Below are 23635 nucleotides of genomic sequence, written 5' to 3' on the forward strand. Positions count from 1 at the left end.
CCCCCTCTGCCTCCGCTCCGGACGCTGTTGCTGCCGCCGTCGTCGTCGGACTGCACCCCTTTTGCCGGGCGGTTTCTCCCGGTGGTTTCGGAGGTGCGCTTCTGCGCACCGCCCCGGGGGAGCCGCCCTTGGACTTGGGGAAACATCCCCTCTGTGACCGGGACAGTCTGGCCTTGGCGTTTGGCGGCCAGTTGGGGAGCGCAGGCCCTTTAAGGACCATCTGGGGGGAAGTCTGGGAGGAGCCCCGCCAGTGAGAGAGGCGGGGATAAAAGCCGGCCCGCCGGACCCTCCCGACACGCCCCCTCTGCCTCCGCTCCGGACGCTGTTGCTGCCGCCGTCGTCGTCGGACTGCACCCCTTTTGCCGGGCGGTTTCTCCCGGTGGTTTCGGAGGTGCGCTTCTGCGCACCGCCCCGGGGGAGCCGCCCTTGGACTTGGGGAAACATCGCAGCTGCGCTGCTGCGCAGCTGCGCAGCTCTGGTTGGGTGTGGGAAGGTTTGGTTGCCCAGGGAGCATGAGGATGCCTAACGTGGCTGCCCTCTGCTCCATCAATTGCCATAGGGGGGTGGGGGGAGATTAGGGATGCGGGGGATGCCGGGGCCAGGGATGACATCGGGGAGGGCGGGGCTCCGATTGAGGTAGTGTGGGGCAGGGGGAGGTATGGCGGTGGGAGAAGGGACTCCCGTTCCAGGGGAAGGCAGGATAGATGCTTCATATCTATCACGCCTTCCTGTCCCCCTCCCAGCCTGAAGGACCTGAGGGTCTCTCCAACCGTGCCACAAACCCTGTCGCTGCTCCTGTGCAATGCCAGGTCTGTTAATAACAAGGCCCACATCCTCCAGGATCTCCTGGAGGACTCGAAGTGTGACCTGGCTTGCATTACCGAGACCTGGCTGGGGCCTGAAGGGGATGCTGTGTGGGCTCAGGCCCTGCCTGCTGGGTACTCGGTGAAGGACCAGCGCAGGTTAGGTGGGCGGGGGGGGGGGTGTGGCCTTGGTACATAGGAACACTGCGTCCCTCACCAGGAACCACATCCGACAGACCTCCTATATTGAGTGTATTTACCTGACCCTAAAGGCTAGGGACAGTCTAGGGATTCTGCTGGTGTATCGGCCACCCCGTGCATTAGCGGACTCCCTTAACGAGCTGACACAGCTGGTTGCTGAACTGATGTTGGAGACGCCCAGGCTTCTTGTCCTGGGCGACTTCAACATCTCCCTCACGGCCAGCTACGTTCCACCCGGTGCGGCTCGGGAATTCATGGATACCATGGCTGCCATGGGCCTGTCCCAGCTGATACAGGGTCCCACGCATTGCGCGGGTAATACACTTGATTTGGTCTTCTGTTCGGATGCGGAAAATCCGTGGGTGGAAATAGCTAATATTTCCCCCCTTGCCATGGACGGATCATTTCCTGGTAGAGGTGAAAATCAAGGCCTCTACCCAGATCCCCCCCGGGGGTGGTGGACCAGTTAGGATGGTCCACCCTCGAAGGCTGATGGAACCTGAGAGGTTCCAAGAAGCCTTAGAGGGGCTTGCGGTTGGAAATGACGGCGACTCTGTTGATGCCCTTACCGGTATCTGGAATACCGGTCTCTCTGGGGCTATACACAGAATCGCTCCCAAGCGTCCTCTCAGGCCCGCTTCCAATCGTAAGCCTTGGTATACGGAAGAGCTCCGGGCGAGGAAGCGGGTTCTGCGACGACTAGAGTGCCGTTGGCGGAAAGACCTTCGCTTAGACGACAAGACTCTCCTAGACCGGCTGTTGAAGGACTATGGAGAGGCAATACGAGCAACAAAGAATTCGTTCTATGGTGCTCGTATTGCGTCCGCTGAGTCACGTCCGGCAGAGTTGTTCAGGGTGGTCAGGGAGCTAACTCAGCTCCCTCCTGCCCTGAACCAGATCCTTGAACCGTCTAAGGCCTGCTGTGACCTTTTCAATGACTTTTTTGTGGATAAAACTTCTCGCATAAGCGAAGGTCTGAACGCTGACGTTAATGCAGAACCTAGGGTAGGAGTGTCCAGAGCCTCCGTGGACTGTGTTACACTGGATCAGTTTGAGTTGGTGAGTACCGAGGATGTGGACAAGATCCTCGGAAGTGTTCGGAAAACGACCTGCTCTCTTGATCCCTGCCCCTCGTGGTTAGCGGCCCAGGGGGGACCGGTGGTAACGACATTGTTACGCCGGATAATTAACACCTCTCTCAGGGAAGGGCGATTTCCATCGGATCTTAAATTGGCCATCGTAAGACCGATCCTAAAGAAGCCCTCCCTTGACCCCCTGGTACATAATAATTATCGGCCTGTTTCACTGCTACCATTCTTGGGGAAGGTGATCGAGAGAGCGGTTGCGATCCAGCTTCAGGCGGTCTTGGATGAAACGGATTATCTGGACCCATTTCAAACTGGCTTCCGGGCGGGTCACGGGGTTGAGACGGCCATGGTCGCCTTGGTCGATGATCTCCGTCTGGGCATCGACAGGGGAAGCGTGTCCCTGTTGGTGCTCTTGGACATCTCAGCGGCTTTCGATACCATAGACCATGGTATCCTTCTGGGACGCCTGGCTGAGGTGGGGATTGGGGGCACTGCGCTTCAGTGGTTCCGTTCCTACCTCTCCGGGAGGTCCCAGATGGTGCAGCTGGGGGACGTGTGCTCCAGCGAGCGGGCCCTTAAAACCGGGGTCCCTCAAGGAGCCATTCTGTCCCCCATGCTATTTAACATTTACATGAAACCGCTGGGAGAGATCATCCGGAGACATGGGGCGCGGGGTTATCAGTACGCTGATGACACCCAAATTATTTTCTCTATGTCTCCGACTGATGCAGTGACTGGGGATGGCGTCTCTCCTCTCGTGGCCTGTCTGGAGTCAGTAATGGGCTGGATGAGGGAAAACCGACTCAAACTTAATCCAGAGAAAACGGAGCTACTAGTGATAGGTCCCCCTGGTCCAGGAATGGCGGTGGTTCCACCTGTCCTGAATGGGGTCACGCTCCCTGTGAAGGATTCCGTGCGCAGTCTGGGGGTGCTTCTTGACTCGTCCCTTCACCTGACTGCTCAGGTGAATGCGACGGTCAAGAGTACCTGTTATCAGCTTCGGCTGATTCGCCAGCTGCGCCCATATCTGGCCCAGAGGGACCTTGAAACTGTTGTACACGCTCTGGTAACTTCGAGATTGGATTTCTGCAACGCACTCTACATGGGGCAACCCTTATACCACACTCGGAAGCTGCAAGTAGTGCAGAACATGGTAGCACGGCTGGTCACTGGCGTTTCCAGGACCAGCCATATAACACCGGTGCTTAAAGATCTCCATTGGCTGCCTATTCGCTTCCGAGCTCAATATAAGGCGTTGGTTATCACCTATAAAGCCCTAAATGGCTTGGGCCCAGGATTCCTGAAGGACCGTCTCTCCCCGTACATTCCGCCTCGCACCCTCAGAACATCTGGGCAGCAACTCCTGAAGGTGCCTGGGGCAAGGTTGGCCGTTACGGCCAGAAGATCCTTTTCCACAGCTGCCCCAGCCCTTTGGAACACGCTGCCCATAGAGCTCCGCTCATCTACCACCCTGGCCCAATTTAGGAAGGGACTCAAAACCTTCCTATTTAACCAGGCATTCCCCGACCAAACATCCTATGGGCCTCCCTCCTCACTCGTGGCCGTGAGGTTGGGCTAAGGGGTTTTTATTGTTTTTATGTAGAAATGATGCTGTTTTTAATCTGTTTTATATTGTATTTGCTGCACTAAGGTGCTTTTGTAAGCCGCCCTGATCTATTTGGAAGGGCGGGGTATAAATAAAATTTTATTATTATTATTATTATTAAAACAGTAACTCCAAGTCCCGTCCCAGAGAGGCGGCCCAAAAGGATACCATGGTCGCTGGTATTGAGAGCCTCTGAGAGGTCCAGCAGAACTAACAGGGACACATTGCCTCTGTCCAGTTCCCTGCGTAGGTCGTCCACCAAGGTGACTAAGGATGTCTGTGTTCCATCTCCAGGCCTGAAACCAGATTGAAATGGATAGATAATCCGTTTCATCCAGAAACCCCTGGAGTTAGGAAGCCCTCACATGTTCCAAAACCTTGCCCCAAAATGGTAGATTGGACACTGGCCAATAATTATTCATTATAGTGGGATTCAAGGGTGGCTTTTTTAACAAAGGCCTCACAACTGCTTCCTTTAGGTAAGATGGAACTCTGCCTTGTTGTAGGGAGGCACTGACTACCTCCTTTATCCACTCAGCCAGTCCCTCTCTGGCCTATTTAATAAGCCAAGATGGACAAGGGTCTAAGACACATGTGGTGGCTTTCACCTTTTAAGGATCCTGTCCACATCATCAGACTGTACAATAATAAATAGTTTTTTCTTCTATACTGGATCCTATGCCCCTTTCTTAGATTCCATTAATGTACAGATTGCAAAACCACTACAGAAGAATAATGTAATGTCTTAACCCTATGTGCCTGTAAGTAGATGGACATTTTCCTTTATACTTTTTCTTCTATCTTAATGGAATAGCAGCAAAATTAATTTTGACAGAGCTGTTTGTTCATGTTATAATCATAAATGACTGCAATTTAAATTTTCAAGCCCACTTGCTTTTTCTAAACCTTTATGTTTTCTTTCAGGGAAGACAAAATCAAATGAGACAGTTCACAATACACAGTGTTCTCTGCAAACTGTTCAAAGAAATTACCATTTCATATGCTGTTTCAAACGATGACACGTCCTCACGGAAAACCTCAACAGCCTCCAGCAGCTGACCCTTAAACTTGGGCTGAACTTGAATTAGTTCATCTTGAACACCGGCCTGAAAGGGAAATATATATTCACCAGTCGTAAGAATAAGACATAATAGCCACAGAATACCCATTTTATCTATTCTAATGTCACCAAACCTATCTCTAGAAAATCCAAAGACTTAAAAGACAGATATTGTCAGTCTTTTTTTCTTTTGAAAAGCTACTGCTCAGAAGGATTCTGGAACATATGACCAGAAAAATCATAGAAAGCTAAAACCCCGAAGGAGCAAGTGTGTATCTAGGTTCCGAAGGAAACAAGAGTATAAGGCTGGTTTGGAAATGAAAAGTGACAAGGGAATAAACTATTTTGGACCTCAGAAATAGGTCCTCAGCAATAGGTAAGAACTGATTAATGATGTGGAAGTAGTGGAAACCCAGGATGGATGTGCCTTACTCAGATTCATCATACAGAAGAAAGAGAAAGCTGATATACACTCTGAACTTTAAGAAAGCCACTTTCAATAATCTTAAGTAAATAATGTGTGAGTGAGATCTCGTGGTCAGAAATACTTTAGGAAAAAAGAAGGTTATGATGTCTGGGAGTTTCTTAAAGGGGAATATTGAAGACACAATCGCAAACAATTCCAGCAAGAAAGAAAAGTATGAAGCTTCTAAAGAATTCAGGATGGATGCATACAGACCTTTTGATTGAACAAAGGCTTAAAAGGAGCATGTGTGAGAAATGCAAAAGTAGCCAATACTTTTATGGAAACAGTTTGAAAGAAACTCAGAATTAGTTCAGACTACAAGAGTGGTTAAAAACAATAGAGGTTTTCCAAGTACGTTTGAAGCCTGATGATGAACAGTGAGTATTCAGGGGAGAAAGAGGAACTGCTTAATACCTACTTTACCTCTGTCTTCTCCCAAAAAGAAAAACAGTGCTCAACCCTGTGTAAATGGAATAAATGTTTAAGACAGATAAAGAAGTGGTACAAGAACACACCACTACTTTAAATGAATGAACCTCTCCAATGCCAAATGAACTATATCCAGAAGTAGTAAAGAAATCTATAGATGTAATCTCTGAGCCTCTATCGGTAATCTTTGAAAGTTCTTGGAAAACAGATGGCATCATTGCAAACTAGAGTAGGGAGCTCTATTTTGAAGATGGTGTCCCTCTTCCAAAATGAGGGAAAAGAAGAAAATAGCTATCAACTAGTCACCTTTATGTTGATGCCAATAAAGGTTCCAGAACAGACAATTAAATAGTCATCTTGTGACCATTTAGAATCATAGAATCATTTAGGGGAAAAATCCCCATTACAAAGAACCAATAGGAATCTCTAAAAACCTAGTCATACAAGAATAATCTTGTCTCTCTGTCTCTGTCTCTGTCGCTCTCTCTCTCTTTTTTGACAGTGTTACTAGTAGCTGAAGGGGATGCTGTGAATGTAGTGAATTTTGATTTCAGTAAAGATTTTCATATGGTCCTCCATAATAATCTTGTTAACATGGTTGTAAAATTAGAGCTTGTTTTTTTATTATTATTATTACAATAGTTTGTTCAATGGGTGCCTTTGGTTTCTCTGAAAACAAAATATTGTATCCTTACATCACCACCTGTAAACCCCAAACCTACCCAGTACTTATAGATGAGGTCGACATAGTCAGGTATATACAATAATAATCATTTTATATTAACCATTAACTGAAGCTTGCAGCATACATTTATATACTTACTGCCTTGCTCTGTAGTTTGTTAAAAGAATACCGTAAAGTATCAACACCTTCTGATTCCTCCTTTGTCACTTCAACTTCAAATCTGTTTAAAATAGTATAGGCTTCCTAAAAATGAAGGAGAGTGCCTCATAATTCATGTTGTAAAAAACATTATTTGCATTTCAGATCCTATTTGCAAAGCAACTTACTTCAATGGGTCCCATAGTCATATCCATTTCTATTTCCTTGTCACGTATATGAGATAAAGCTTCCATAGCAAATCGGACATCATCTAAATCTCGAATTGGTCGAGATAGTTTTTTCAAATATTCTGTTATAAATGTTATCATGTCTTGCATTTTCTTCTTATATTCTTCATTTAAGTAGCGGCAAAGCAACATTTTCCATGCTTTTGCTTCTATAGAGAGTGCCAGTTTCATTGGTCCTGTTAATAAATTAGGTAATCAAGATTATATTGCATATGCAAAGCAATTGCGTTTTGTAGACCACATATTCAAAGAAACTGCACAAATAACTAGAACAGAACAATACCATCAGGAAGACTATGAGCTTTAGGCTGTGACCCAAGTTGCATGCCTTAGTTTTGCATGCCCAACAACTCTGGGTTTCTATTTCTTCAGCAACTCCTGAAGGCTATGCATCCACATATGATGAGGCCAGAGGACCTTTTGTCATGCACTGCCTCCAGGATCCAGGTATGTCCTCTGAGTTTGAAGAAGCTGAGATGCAGAGAGCCCAGGGGACATGCCAACTACTCCGGCAGCCCCTGGAGGGGAGCCTGCAGCCAATATTTAAAGCTATCTACAAGTGAATTGTTTCTTTTCAAATCTTATACATTCAGCGTGCACTGTTATAGTAGTTATACTTGCCAATACTAATATTCACCACTGAAAAGGCAAATTAAATATTTCATGTACATACCTATATATTTTATTACCATAAATAAAATTAATTTCATACCTGTATTTAATTCAATGGGGCCTACGGAAATGGTAGGTTTTAAATCTTCTATCTCTTGTTCAAAGGTAGCATAATGAAGAATTTCTGCCCTGATCTCAGTGAGGGAGGGATTACTGGCTAAAAATTGCTATGGCAGATTGAAAATGAATAGGAACATATATTATTTTATGCTGTTAAAACCATCAATACTATTGTATTACTATTTACAAATGATAAAAGGAATCAGATACACATACATTCAGCCTTGCTCATGCCATGTTCACTTCTCCTGCACTGTTCCTCCCACTCCTCTTCTCTTTATCTTCTGCCATTTATTCACTATCAGGCCAAACATGACCTGAGGCCAGGTCAGCTCTTAATGCCTCAGCTTGCAGCACAACTCTCTGCACTTCCATTTCAATCTCACAAAAATGATACAATACTATGCTGGGGGAACATATGCATGCTGTCACATATGCATTGGGATAAGGAGGACAGAATCTGAGGGGATTCCTTTTATGCAGATCCCACATTGTCATCTTTCAGGAGATGAGTTGGGATAAAGCTTCTGAGCTGAAGGCTATTATTATCAAATTGGGAAGAGACCAAGGAATATCACCTGTGAGGCAATTCAGAGGGAAGTTCAAGCACTACAAGTTGGAGGATAGAGTTAGAAATGAAAGTATCATCAATGACTGCTTTATGGACCACTCTTCCCAACAACAGTGTGTCAACGGTGCTTCCTATACTAGTCTATACTGCACAAGATGGTGCAGCAATGGTGTTTAAGTTTGGGGGGGGGGATTGCAAGCCAGGTCCTTATGGCCAAACAAAAATGAAATGTAATGGTGTAGCAGAACATTTTTGTGATTCCCACAAGTAAATTTGAAAAGCATTAATGTCCATTCCAAAAAAAGAGAGAGAGAAATCCAGAAAAACAACTAGTGAGGAAACAGCTTGGTTATGTAGATGTCAAACAACGTAACGGGAGACCTCCATTAGCTCAGTACAGTTATGAATACCATATCTGATACTGGGGCTAAAAAGGCTCACTGTTACATTTTGATGTTTAATCTGAGCAAACAATAATATTTAGAAATATGCATTTCATAGAACTTTGCTACTGAAAACTAAGAGGTTTAGTACAATTTCCTTCATCTGCAGAATAATACTGAAAAATGTCATAAACCACTTTGGGCAAAGAAATCTCTTACAAAAATGAATGCAATGCTTAGAATTTAGTTTACCTGAACTTTACCATCCCTATCTTCTGTCCACAGAGCTTTATATTTTTGAAAGTCTTGCAATGCTTCACTAGCAGCTTTTCGTACTGAGTTTACTGATGAGGACAGAACAACAACTAATTTGGAAATATCCTTGTGTTCTGCAACACCTGGATAAAAAATTCCTTAACTTTCTCATGGGAAATGCATCTTCAGGTGGTTCTGAAAAAATATAGTTTGTAACATAAATTCTGTAGTTTCTCTTCACACTCTCACCCCATATATCAAAAGAGATCAAACCCATAATCAGCAAAGATCTACAATATTAATTTTTTATGTCTTTCAGGGGGGAAAGTTCAGAAAAGCATTTTAATGGGATTTAATTACATTTTATTTTTTTAAAAAAACTATAGCCAGGTAGGGATGGTCTGTACTTCACTATTTCACTTTGTCATGTTATATATTTTCCAGAAGCAATCACTATAACACCAACTATTTATGATATTGTTACTCCTACTGGGATTGGAATATTTATACCCTACCTACTGACCAAAGTTCTTAATGGGAAAACTCCCCCCCGCAAAGAAGAAATAGCACACCCTGCACACTTGTAGATGTCTTTAGTGCTCCTCTTTCATGATTTTTAATGTGGGCAGTAATAATTTTGTACACGAATAATTCAGTATATGAACCTGCCACAGCTCAGCAAAGAGTCATTACAACACTTTGGTGACCACCATTTTAGGATTCTCAGTTATTTATTTGTTAAGTGTTAAAATAATTTGCTAGCTACACATTCTACAATGGCTGGTATCTGCACTATAACAGCATAATACTAATTTTAAAATGACCATCAGACCTTGACTGTGGGTCAAGATCTGATTCAGATCCTGAGCCTGAATCAAGGAGCTAGCATCACTGTCCCTGATTTCCAGCAAGTATGTTCTGTGGAAGTGGGACTTTGGCTCTTTCAATCTGGCTGTGGAGCATGGATCTCTTGCTCTCCCCCTGCCATGAAAATTCCATGGCAATGGACTCTATTGCTTGGAATTTGCCTTCTGGGGAGAGGAAGACATGGAACTGCATTTTTGGAGTATTATGCTCTGAAAGTATTATGTGGGATCCTGATCTATAAGAGCATAGTACAAAACTTAATACTATAGCATTATGCTCTTATTGTGCTCATTTGCAGCAACCTAGGACAAACGTTTTAGCACTATTTATAATATTTTTAAAAGAGTTATAAGATGCCATTCAAGATAGTTTTACTGTTCCAATGAGGCTACTCACACCAGCTGTGATCATGGGTGTGGATGAAACACAGAGGACAGTAAACACAGGAAAAAACCAAAGCATGAGAAATCAAATCTGCTTGTATTTTACAATGAATGAGCCACAACTGGGTAATGCTAAAAGCTATTCTTCCTTTGCCACCATTACGATAGTCATCTTTGACTTGCAATGCCTTTAGCTATGTACTAAAGTTAGGACAACAGCATGAATATTTTGATAATAAACATTTTGTTTATGTAATATAGAATTAGGCTAAAGTAATAATAATAATAATTTTTATTTATATATCCCGCCTTTTCCAAGGATCAAAGCGGGATTACATCATTAAAATAATACAAAACAATCCAAACAATAATTAAAATACTAATACTGAATTACACATCCCTATTAGTTCCTTAAAACATCCAATCGTCAAATCATATACCATCTTAATTAGGGTGGAGCCTTAAACATCATCAATACACAAAATCTGATGGATAAGCCCATTGGAAGAGATCCATCTTAAGTGCCTTCTTAAAGGCATCTAAGGTGGTAATAAGACAGATCTCTTCTGGCAGACTATTCCATAATTCAGGGGCTGCGGCATTAAATGCTCTATGGGAAGTTGTGGTTAATCGAGTATTATGATATTCCAACAAATTCTTCCCAGATGTTCCAAGTGTGTGGGGCGAATTATGTAGGGAGAGGCGTTCCTGCAAGTAACTCGGGCCTGAGCCATGTAGGGCTTTAAAGGTAATAACCAACACCTTGTATTGCGTCTGGAATAATTATCTAAAATCAAGCTCCACTGACCACTGTGATACGTAATTCTGAGTAAACATACATGGGATTATGGTGCTAGTTTCTCCTGGGTCAAGTATAGTTTCAAAGAACAGCTTTGAAATTTTAGATGCACATTAAATGCAATGTATTTTTTATAAAGGAAAAACAGATCAAGCAACTGTCTCACTTTCTTCCTTTTTGCCTGTTTTTGCTATTGAGCTAGGTGTTGGACCAAGGGTGCCTTCCATGTTGTTAGAAGATTTCATCAAGTGCTGCTGTCCCCAGTGTGCAACACCACGGCTTACATCAAGTGTCAATTGAATCATGCGATTGATGGCTTGCTGGATATCATCTAAACTAGGAATCATCACCTATGCAAAACAATGATTTTTATTAAACACAATGCAACACCCTGAAATTCAGATGAACAATTGATTTGATTGTGCAAACTTTGCCTCACCTATACAACAAAAAGCATGCCAACAGGCAAAAAGCTTTGCATTTAAAGAGGCCTTCAGCTTTTAACTGGACCGGGTAGTGCAATCGGTGTGCTGATTTTTCATATGTATATGGTATGTGTTTTTAACTGTTCTAAAAAAATGTTTTCAACTGGGTTGATGTTTAATTTTTTGAATACAGATCATTTTAGCTATTTTGTTTTAATATACAGTGCAAGCTACTTTGAGTCCCATTTGAAAGAAAAGAGGGATATAAAATAAATAGTATTTACAAGAGAATGACATAAAATATTACACATTCTGATAAAAACGTCTTTAAAACTGGTAAATTGAAAACATTAGTTGTTACACTGATAAAACTTCATTCTCATTTGAAAGGTAACTGCGGGTGTATCCATACTGCAGAATTAAATTCATACTGCCATGAATCTAACCTACATAATCTTGGGATGTATAGTTTGGTGAGATACCAGAGCTTTCTGATGGACCAGGCTGAATAGCTCATCAAACTACAAATTCCAAGATTCTGTAGGATAGAGTCATGTCAGTTAATGGTGTCAAACTACTTTAATTCTCTGTTGTGGATACAATAGACTATGCCCTTGTTACCCATCCCTAGTAACAGGACTGCAAAAAATAATATGCAGTTTGACACTGCTTTAATTGCCATGGTGCAATACTATGGAATTCTGGGACTTATAGGTGTGGTACAGACCGCTCAAAAAGGGCAGCCTGCTGGCACCTGTTTTTCCACCAGAGGGAAGCCTCAGCCACCAAACCGCAAGGCTTCCTGCCAGCGGAAAAAGGAGCCACAAAAAGCGACTCCTTTTGAAGCCGCAGTGGTGGGGTAACAAGTGAACCACTGGTACACTTGTTATGCAAGTGCCACACGGCGCCGTGTGGACGCTGTGCAGCACTTATGTAACAATGGCGGCACCCTTGTCACATGAAAGGGTTGCGTGGCGTGTGGGCGCTCTGCCCTAAGCCAACCAATAGCATGTGATGACGGCGTCTAAAACGTCCATCTGTACCGGGCCTGTAGTTTTGTGAAATATTTAGCCTTCTCTGTTGGACAGCTTTGGTGCCACAACAAACTACAAATCCCAGGATTCCATAACAGGAGCCACAGCAGTTAAAGCAGTGTCAAACTGCATTATTTCTGCTGTGCAGATACAGCCTATATTACTTCTAACTCATGGCTTAAGAGCTGTGGCTCTAAAATTATTTTCAGATCCTTTTTACATTCTGTTCATGGCTGTTCCATCCCCCATTTTTTCCTCTCCCTCCTTTATAACTTCTAGTAAGTATAATGCTATGATTGTTACTTTAGGCTCCTCCACCCCTACAGTCAGCAGCCAGTAAAACAGTGTAAGGAAAGTTCAAAATATGTTAACATTATGTGTTATTTTTATTTTCAATATATATAGGCATTATGGCAAAGGCATGCCATACATCTCCAGTTTTGCCTCTGTCTTCACCACCTTTGTGAGCTGTAGAGAGAGATGTCAAATAGCCCTGAAGTACCTTAACTCAGTTTATTGCAGGCTGAGCTTTTATGGGGAGGAATTTACGTCACAGCACACATGTAACTGATATTTCTATTTTATATTGGTGAGTTTAGTACTCCATTCCTCTTATACTTATCCTTGTTCTATTTCATTTTATCAGTCTAGTTCTCTCCTGTAGTTTCTTCTCATCGCCTTCATATTTAGTGTGCATTGTTGCAAATAAAACATGGGACATTGAAAATCACTCCATAAATGAAAATATTCAAAAGAAATTCTCAGATGATGTTTTCTTGGTTGTATAAATCACTTACCACATGTGGAATAGCTAAATGTACTTCAGCTTTTAGAAGTGAAATAACATCTTCAGTTTTTGTAGTTGTTTGAGGTAAATAAGGTGGTCGTCCAAATGAACTGGAGCTGGAAAAAATTATGGGATGTTAATGCTGTGTATTAAAATAAACATAAGGACAAAATGGGAGGATGTGCTTCTTTGGACCTTCTCTGATATAGTTTGCCCATGTGGGAAAAGAAACCTTTCACTTTCTGATCTGGCATATCTTAATACATATTTTTATAAACTAACATTTTAATTCAAGATGTAACCACCAGAGTTATTTTTATTACTGTCTATATCAAGACACAACTAATAACAACATGAGGACATGAAAGAATTAGGGGCTGCAGCTTCTGCAATTTGATGAAAAGTGAAGCCTAACATTATTCTTTGGTGTTGAAGAATACATGGTCAACTCCCTTGGAATCTCCTTATTTATTTTCTTCAGCTGCTGGCAACCAAAGTACCAGTGTTTTCTCAGACTAGGAAAAACAGTACATTGAGAACTTCCTGTGAAGGTCCATTCTTGCCAATGACAAGGAAGCGTCCAGGTTAGGTTAACTCCTAAGGCAAGGCAAGGAATGACATCATCTTAACTGAGGCTTGTTAGCTCCTTCCTTCCCTGCTCAGATCCATGCAAATGCCAGACATATAACCAAAAATATGGCAGAAACCTCTTGCCAACGAGAGGATGGGGTGGATGTCTCCTTATCCTTGGCAAGAAAGGACCTTCACAGTACATTCCCAATGTGCTATTTTCTGCCAGAGGAGAAGGGGCCATCTAGGAATGAGACACACCCAAGCCTCTAGTTGTGTAGGGCAAGGAAAAATGGCAAAGAAGCAAAATTGGAGGGGGGGAGTAGGTGGAAACCATTTGCTTAAGGATCCTCCTGCCAAAAAAAGGCTCTTGCAGATGCAAAACTGTCCAGTTTATAGTGTTTGATGAAGGTGGAAGGATTTGTCCAGGTAGCAGCTCTGTAAAACTCTTCCAGGGTTGCATTGTTTGAAAATGCCATTCAGGTGACAGCAGATCTGGCTGCATGTGCTGTAACACCCTGTGGAGGTATCAGTGATTCATATGAAGGGAAAATCCATGGCTTAAGCCAGTGTTTCCCAAACTTTTGTCTTCCAGGTGTTTTGAACTTCACCTCCCAGAAGCCCTAGCCAGTTTGGCCAACAATCAGGAATTATGATAGCTGAAGTCCAAAACATCTGGAAGACTAAAGTTTGGGAAATACTGGCTTAAGCCATCTAATGAGCATAGAGGTTGAGGCCTCCCCCACAGTACTCGGTAGAAAATAAAGAGAGCCTTAGACATTCTGGATGACCTAGAGTCCCTGGACATCCATTTTGTGTTATTCCTTCTTCAAGGCAAGAGTTGTAGCCTCTACCCAGGATTTCTGTTGTGGATGTTTGGCAGCTGATGATTTAGTTTTGCAACTCCTCCCAAGCCCCAGTTCTGACAAGAGGCAGTGAAAAGACATTTTAGTTTCTTCTTCTGTTCCAGCTGGTTTTACAGTTGAAGCATCTCACAAAGCTTATAGTCAGAATTTCTGTGAAAAATGACAGGGGAATTTGCAGATGTTTGACAGTTTCTATTTTTCTCACAGCTTTCCTCTCCTCTGTGTTTCATAGAAATCCTAACTAGAGGATGTGATAAGACATTTCAGTCTCCTCCTCCCATCAGCTGATTTGACAGTTGAAATGTCTTTTCAAAGTCTCTAGTTAGGATTTCTGTGAAAAATTGAGCAAGGGGAGTTGTGGATTTTTCACAGTTTATGATCTAGTTTCTATAAATCCTCAAACTTCCTTCCTCCCAAGCCCCTGTCTTTCACAGAAATCTTGAGTGGAAGCTGTGAAAAGTCATATCAGTTTACTTCTTCCCCATTTGGTCTGATAGCTGAAATTTCTTTTCACAATCACTTCTCAGGGCTGGTGGTTGTGGGGGAGGGAAGTTGCAGGAAAAATAAAAATTAGTTGGTTAGCTTTCAAACTTCTGTAACTTCACCCTTGCAATCTTTCACGTAAAGTCTAACTAGAGGCTGTAAAAAGACATTGCAGTTTCTTCCCAAGATCCCCCTTGATTATTTAATAGCTGCAATGTTTTTGCAAAGCTTCTTGTCATGATTTCTGGGAAAGACTGGGAGATGGTTTGAGGACCTTCATAGAAATCCTGACTAGAAAATGTTTTAGTTCTCTTTCCCTCCAGCTGCTTTGACAGCTGAAACATCTTTTCACAGCCCCCCTGCCAGAATTGGGGTTTGGAAGAAGAGAAGTTGCAGGGACACTATTCTTGTCCCCTTGTCTCAGATGCACCCCCAGGGAGACCCAATGTAACAGTGACCATGATCTCAATCCACTCAGCCATGGCAGAACTGAGAGTTTGATCACCTAAGGAGGGATCGGGTGGCTTTCACTCCTCCCCACCAGTGCAGGTGGCTCCATGAAAGATAGTCAGGGTGCCAAGGGAACTTGAGGAGATTGCCCCACAAATCAATCACACCTGCCTCGACACTCATGAAGGCAGCACAAGGAGGCAGTCATGATGGTGGAGCAGACAGAGGAGCAGGCCTCTTTACAGCACCTAAGGAGGCACATAAGAGGGCTTTCTTGTCCATAGCCATGCAAATGGACGTAGAGAAGAACTTGGTACTACAGGAACTGTTGGGCTTTCCCATGGCCCCTGAAACCTTCCTCATCTTGATAGCTGATCTCTACAAAACTGGACTTAAGAAAAAAAAAATAACTGCCACAATTTAAAACTGAAAGTATGGCTATTTAAAATAGCAAATTAATATTAAAAACACAGAAAAATTTTAAAAGGTGATTTAAAGTGGGAAGGGGAATGAGCCTAAAGTTGTTGTTGTTGTTCAGACTGTTTTTGAAGGGCAGTGGCCTGAGAGAAAGTGAAGGTAAAGGATTTAGTCAACAATACAACCGAAGGAAAAAAAGATTCACCAAAGGGATCAGCAAAGAAGGGCTGATATGATCTGGTCTGGATAAAGGCAAGGAAATGAACTGAGTGAAGGAGCTAGGAACTAGCACGCAACTCAGTTTAAGATGACACAATTCCTTGTCTTGCATGCATGGCAGAAGGAATTAAGCCATTCCTGGATGTCTCCCTCTCCACTGGCAGAGTGTGGTAAATATACTTCACTGAGATTTAGGGACTTCAGCTATCATCTGTATTGAATTTTACTGATCATGTAGAACCCTTTTTCACATACCTTGAAACAAATATTCTTTTTTTAAGAGCATCCAAGGATAAGCGAGTGGCTTTCTGCAAACTATCCAACAACTGGTGACTAAAATATGCAACTACCTCCTTGCATTCCTGCAGTTAACAAACAAAATAGTTTAGATTCCTCTCTAATATACACTACAGTCATTCAATAGCTGACATCACACATGAAAACAGCCGACACTAAATCTCTGCTCTTTATTTAGTCAAATTAAATTTATTTAGTAAATGTCTTATTTATGAATGAATGGTTCACAGGAAGATCTTATATTATGCAAGACAAAATCAGATTTTACCCAGAGTTTTTGAACATCCAACAAAGGATAACTCCTATTCAGACATCCAAAAAGCCTTCCACTGCTTTAAACTCAGTGAGATATTCTTTGAAATCAACACATAGAGGACTGAGATGGAATTTTATTTAGCATATTTATGTGCAGTAACCAAAGAGATTAAATAGATCAACACAGCATAGGTTTTTTAATATAAGAAAGAACAGAGCTAGGAAAAGTTGATTTTTCAGACAACTGTACCAAGAGTCCCCTAGCCAGCACCACTGCTCACCAAGGTGGATAAGAAGATTCTGGGAGTTTTAGTTCCAAAAAATTATGACATACTGTTAGCCAGTTATTATTCCTATTCATTCGCTATTCACATTTATGATAGTAACACCATTGCCATGATTGTAAATGCCCTCCAAACCCACCTTAAAATCCAACCACCTACATTGGAAGATGGAGTCCTGGGGTCATGGCAAGTGGGGTGGTGAAAAATAATAATAATACATCCACCCCCCTCCTACCAGCTGTCGGCTCTGTGATGAACAGAAGACAAGACCTCTGCAAGGTGCTATCACAACTCCTCAGTACACTGTAGACTACTAGCAGGAAGGGGACTGGACCCTTCAGCCCCACTTGCCATCCCTGAGTGCAATTAGCTGGATTTTAAGGTGGGTTTTTGAAGACAGATTGAAAGCCAGCTCATAGCCACATCATAGCGACACCAATTATGCAAGAGCTCAGCTAATGTTTCCAAGTTCCCTAAAAAAAGAAATGTAGTGGCTGGAATCTTTTACCCAGTGCACATTATCATGATGAAAACATCATAGAAAAAGAAGGCAAAAAAATTTATTTTTGTGTCTTTCTTCTATGCCTATCTCCATGTGCCATGTTTCTGCTCCTAGGTGGTGACACAGCCACCAAGTCACTGTGGTTGTGAAACCTTTGCCTGACTATTAAAATACTGAAGTGAGCTGAAGAGATTTCATTACATGATATGATTCAGTGATGCACTATTCAGTCATCCAGACTGCATTCATTACATTGTGCTTGATACCAGGCCTGGGGGAACTGAATAATTGAGTACTTTGATGCAGAGATATGAGCGTTAAAGGATGCACATGGTCTAACTCATGGGTAGAAACTATGCAGCCCTCCAGATTTTGATAACCTACAGCTCCTAGCATTCCTCACCATGACATATGTTGGCTAGTGCTGCTGGAAGTTGCAGTCCAATAACATCTGTAGGGCTCTACAGTTTCCACCCATAATCCAACTGGATGTGATAATAGCAGACTCGTGTTTTAGAATATATAAATGAGACATAAAACGTGGTTGGTGAATTTCATGAAAAAGGAGATCAGGGAGGTTGGAATAATGAGCCCTTCCTGCTCTTTCAGGATTTCCCTTGGTTGGTCACCAAGACCACAAGTAAGCCTTACCTGGAAAACAGTGGAAAGAAATTATTCTGGGAAAGACATAGGCTGAGGAAAGTTTCAGTAGAGCCATTTCTCACGTGCCACAACTAGATTGTAAATCACTCAAATAGAAGGATCATTAGCATCATGTTTGTTTCTAGTTTGCTTCATAAAAGCAGTATCATGATATGAAATATATCAATAAAAGGCTAAATAACCTCTGAGAATTACCTGTACAATTTGTGTAGTATTTTTAATGGTTTCCTGGCAAGTCTGAATTACTAGAGTGATGAATTGTATATACCCTTAGTCCTTTGCAATTAAATACCTTTTTAAACTCATCTTCCTTCTCACTGTCTTCAGCTTCCTCACTGCTAAGCTTTAAAGAAGATCCAGAACTGGCCCTCTGCATGTCTGGTGAACTTCCAAATGCTACATGTTTCCCTTCTGTTGGAAATAAAATATAAGAAATTATATTTAATCAATAAACCTATGCCAAAGTTTGTATCTGGAAGAGAATGCTGTCCCTAGAAATGAAGGGTTATTCTACTGCTGTATGGCTAATCTTCATTACCACTACTTCTATTACATGCAAAGGGATGGATACTCTCAGAATTCAATAGCCCCATTTAGTCCAGAATAATCTAATACTTTTTACTTCTGAGCTGATAGTTCAGTAAATAAATTTGCATGAACTGTATTGTTGTACAGTGGTACTTTTAACTGTGCAGTAGAAACACAAGAGTTTATTCTGGGAATCTTGTTTTGATGTGTTTTTTCTGTGTGATGTCTTTAAGTAAAATGCATAGGACTAAAAAATCTCACCTGGCATGTTTTGAAATCCTGTGCATTTTGCTCTTTTGACATCTTTGAGCAACTCAAAGGGCTTGTCACACTGCTTAAAATACAGGGGAGTGCTGTACTGTATTAATTTGCACTTTATTATTATTATGGCATTATCATCTTCCTACCATAGGAAGGATATATTCTGAAAAGAGAATGGGATATACTGGATCCGAGGAGGCAGCTATTACAGTGGTACATGGCAGGGAGAAATATGAAGAGGGGGGGACAATTACACTTTAATTGAGGGGACAGGAATAAGGTATTTCTTGACCTTAAACTGTCCCACAACTCAAATAACCTGGATAGTATCAGCTACAGAACCCCTGGGTTGAAAATGCTATTGGTGAATGCCAGGTCAGTGAATGGGAAGATAGCTGTCATTCAGGACTTGATCTTGATCCTGGCATGTATCACATAGACCTGGCTGGATGAGGCTGGGAGGGCTAATCTCTCTCAACTTTGTCCACCAAGTGTTCTTTGCTCAGCAGCAGGCAAAACCTGTGGGATGGAGAGGTAGACTATGCAGTAGACTATCGAAATTCCATCCCCCTGGCCAGGTTTTCTGGGTGCACGTGTGTTTATCTGAAGCTGGGTAGCCAGGACGAATTGGGCATTCTGTTGGTATACCACCCACCCTGCTGCTCGACAGTATCCCTTCCTGAGTTAGCCAGGGTTATCTTGGAGTTGATAATGAAATCGTCCTGGCTTGTAGGGCTGAGGGATTTCATCATCTACACCAGCCTTTCTCAAATAGTGGGGCGGGCCCCCCCAGGGGGGGCGCGAGGCTCCGTAAAGGGGGGCGCGAGGCACTGTTATGCAGAGGTGTACTTATAACAATTTTATAGACAAATGATACTATTTACAGTCGTGCGGGGGGGGGGGGGGGGGGGGGGGGAGGATGGGGAATGGTGGTGGGGGGGGGGGGGGGGGGGGGGCATGACAGAAAATAATTGAGAAGCACTGATCTACACTGAGACTGCCCTGTTAGGAGCAGCTCAGGACTTCATGTCTGTCGTGGCAACCAAGGGTCTGTCCCAAGTGGTATCCAGCCCTGCTCATGATACTGGGCACACACTGGACCTTGATTTCTGTAGTGGGTTGGGTGGATGTGATCTGGGAGTGGAGAAAATAGCTACAGTTCCATTGTCATGGACAGATCACTTCCTTGTTGGGTTTAGACTTGTTGGGACTCAGAACTTCTGCAGAGGAGGAGGAGGACCTGTTAAAATTGTCCTCCCTAGGAGCTTTATAGACCTGATGAATTCCCAATGGCTTTGGGGGAGTTTCCTGATATCTTGATAGGTGATCCTGTTGAAGTTCTGCCTAATAACTGGAATGAAAAAATGCCCAGGGCTGTGAAGATGCTCATTCTAGAACATACCCTCATGGAGTGGAGCCTAACCAGCCTCTAGGTTTTTCAGGAAGCTAGTGGTGATAAAACAAGTGAGAATAACTAGAACAACATTGTGCCTGGTTGAACACAAGCTAAAGCTTATCTGAGGGCTGCTCTGTGACAACATAGGCAGCAAAAGCATTTTTTTCTCTGCCTCATTGCCTCTGCAAGGAGCAGGTCAGCAGCTGTTTCAAGTGGGCAAGGTTCTTTTACATACTGGCTCAAGGGAGGAAAATCCAGGCCACTCAACAGCCCGCTATGAACAGCTTGTTCTGAATTTCAGAAATAAAACTGCTTAAGTATCCTCTGACTTAGGGGCTGAACATACCGCCCCTTTCAGTGCTGGATCGGGGCCGCGGCAACTACATGCCACAGCCTCAATCTTGCCTTTCCACAGCACAATAAGGAGCCGTAAAACTGTCTGTTGTCAGTAATGGACTGGTTGAGGGCAAATAAACTGAACTTAATCCAATCAAGACAGAGGTGCTCCTGATCATTCAAAGGACAGAACAAGGAATAGGGATTCAGCCTGTGCTCCATGAGGTTACACTCCCTATGAACACAACTTGGGTGTGCTCCTGGATTCAGTTTTGAGCATGGATGTTCAAGTTTCAGAAGAGACCAGGAGTAGATTTGCAGAGTCAAAGCTTGTACACCAGCTGTACCCATTCCTAGAGATGCCAGATCTGGCCTCAGTGACAGATGCCTTAGTTACATCCCAGTTGGATTACTTTAAAGCAGTCTACATGAATATTTGAAGAACGTTCAGAAACTTCAACTAGTCCAAAGAGCTGCAGCCAGATTGCTCTCTAGGGCTGGCTAAAAAAAACCCCAAAAAACAAAACCATACCCCTCCCTTGATACAACAGCTTGACTGACTGCTACTTCATTTCCAGGCACAATTCAAAGGGCTGGTTTTGACCTATAAAGCCCTATGTGGCTCACAACCAGATTATTTGAAGGATAATATGAGTCAGTCCATGCTTTGATATCTCCTAGGAAGGCCTTTCTCTGTCCCACCACCCTCACATGTGCGTCTGGTGGGAAGATGAAGAGAGGACCTTCTCAGTAGCCTCACACCAGGCTCTGGTACTCTGTTCCAGAGAAGTTAAATTAGCACCCTCCCTACTCTCTTTTTGCAGATGAGTAAAGACATTTCTATTTCAAAGGACATTGAATGAATGACTGTACAAGGTCCCTCTCATCTAAACAATGTACTAGAGGCTGCTAATTGTTGTGCTGGTGTGTATGTGATGATACAGGTATGTTTTAATCTCGTTTTAATTTTTTTATTCTTGTTTTTGTATCTTGTGAATTTTTAATGATGTGTTTTTAACCTGTAAATTGCTTTGATTCTTAGGGGAAAGGTGGGATAGAAATAAAACGGAGGAGGATTTATTGTAGTTGTTGTTATTATGCATTGCTCTTAGGTATAGTAAAGAAAAATAAAGAAGCGTCTGAGAGCATTACATGCACATAATAATTCTATGGACAAAATTATTTTAAATTTATCATGTGTGCATTTCAAATATTAATCCAAGCTATCTGTGTTTAAAGAATTCAGAACATTAAAAGAAAGAAAAATAGTACCTATTTTAGTTACTTTTGAAAAATGAGGCAGCAACTATACTATACCTATAACTAATTCACACTCTGGTTTTACTTGTAGACATTTCAGAATAGAATATTAATTAATCCCCCTTTTTTAGGCACACTAAAGAAACTGAAGTAAGTACTTATTTGATCACTGGAATTCCAAAATACAGTATTACAGGATGGGTAACTGCTCAAGAACATATGCATTAAGTGTGCTTGTTGTAGTATTCTTTTACAGAACCATCATTTCAATTGAATGTACCTATACACAAATCAGAAAATAATCACTGTTAGTTCCAAACTGAGTTGACTCATTTTAATCAATGGAACCAATAGTAAGTAATCACTTACCAAGTTCTGACTAAAAATGGGCCTATTGCAGTTGGAACTGACAACTGAATGAATGCTTATATTGTTAGCCTGCAAACAGTGCAGAATGCTTCTATAAAAACAACCAAATTGTCATGGGTCAGTATGTTTTATACCATATTCTGTTTCCATCATATATCATATGCCTGCGTAATTTGAAATAACCTACAAATAATGTAACAATAGTGTTTTTCTACATATTTGGTTGACTAAGACATTTCACAATGAGGAACACTTAATGTTTTCCCAACTGTGTAGAATGGGAAATGCAGTTTCCCCATTCTTCCAGTTCACTGAGTCCACTAGTGAAGGTGAACATTATGAATAAACTTCTAATCTAATCCTTATACAGGTTTTATTGCATACAGATATTATTAGTATAGGTGATACTGCACTGACATTGAGTTTTCAGTCATTTAACATTTTAAAATTCATTCCCATTTCATGTAATTATTCAACCCCAACTCCAAAGAATGTAATTAGCTCCATGGAGTCTAAGCGTGTTGTTGGTAGCACTGTTTTCTCTGGAACCACTACCTCTAGCCCATGCCAAGTAAATGGCAAGCTGTTTTGGAAGCTAAGATAAAGTTCAAAAGCCAGCAATGATATGTCAAGGGTATGTGCTTACTAGCTACCCTGGCAGAGCTTTCTTGCTAATGCCATGTGAAGCCAAACCAGGAGCATCCTTGGTGCCAGAGACATAGCAAAGATGTTAGGGTGGATCCTGATGGGGATTCTGGCATCATACTAATAGGAAAGATACAAGGTGAAACTGATGAGTCCCCAAATTTAGTTTACCAGCCTCCCTTTCCCAGTAAGCTCCTATAACCTTCAAGGTAGTCAGTTATGTATTAGCATGTATATTCCTAGCATGAGGATGGAGCAGTAAAAAACAACAACACCTTACTGCCACTATTATTTCTCAATCATGTTTCAGTAATATAGGAACCCAATTTATTTGTCCAGCTACCCAAATTTACTCTCTCTCTATCACTCTGCAATAAGAGCTTTAGCTTTTCTTGTCAGTTTAGCTGGTATTTATCCCTCCCCTGCTCCACTATCTTCCTAAAGCTGGCTTCAGTATTGAATGATGAATGAGAGAGAGTCCCAGGAACTGTACTGCCATGAAATATTAATTCAAACTACACAGTAATAATAATAATAATAATAATAATAATAATAATAATAGGTTTTATTTATATACCGCCCAATCACTGGGAATCCGAGCGGTTTACAATAGAGGGGATAACAGACAGTTCCCTGCCCACAAGCTTACAATCTAAAAGACACGACACAAAAGGAGAAGGGAATGGTGAGGGAGGGGAGGAATCAGGTCCAGCATTCTTCTCTCCCTCTGAGGCCTGGACCAAGGCAGATGGACCGGAGGGAGGGCTCTTCTTCTTCAGGCTAGCCCCTGATGGAACTGGGCCAGCCTACTCTCTCCCTCAGAGGCCGAAAGATGACAGTTAGGGAGGGAGGAGCCTCCTTCTTCAGGCTAGCC

At 42.3% G+C, this 23635-nt stretch overlaps 1 protein-coding gene across 1 annotated transcript in view; it reads right to left on the reverse strand.

The window, feature by feature from the left end:
• Positions 1–23635, reverse strand: part of DNAH8 (dynein axonemal heavy chain 8) — a 204000-nt gene that overhangs the window by 135340 nt on the left and 45025 nt on the right. The window contains 10 exon segments of the mRNA XM_042456521.1: positions 4691–4804; positions 6477–6581; positions 6665–6900; positions 7437–7563; positions 8663–8818; positions 8820–8860; positions 10881–11064; positions 12971–13076; positions 16221–16327; positions 18259–18377. Of these exon segments, the coding sequence (XP_042312455.1) occupies positions 4691–4804; positions 6477–6581; positions 6665–6900; positions 7437–7563; positions 8663–8818; positions 8820–8860; positions 10881–11064; positions 12971–13076; positions 16221–16327; positions 18259–18377 (1295 nt within the window).

This window comes from Sceloporus undulatus, chromosome 1, assembly GCF_019175285.1.
Source record: "Sceloporus undulatus isolate JIND9_A2432 ecotype Alabama chromosome 1, SceUnd_v1.1, whole genome shotgun sequence".
NCBI lineage: Eukaryota > Metazoa > Chordata > Lepidosauria > Squamata > Phrynosomatidae > Sceloporus > Sceloporus undulatus.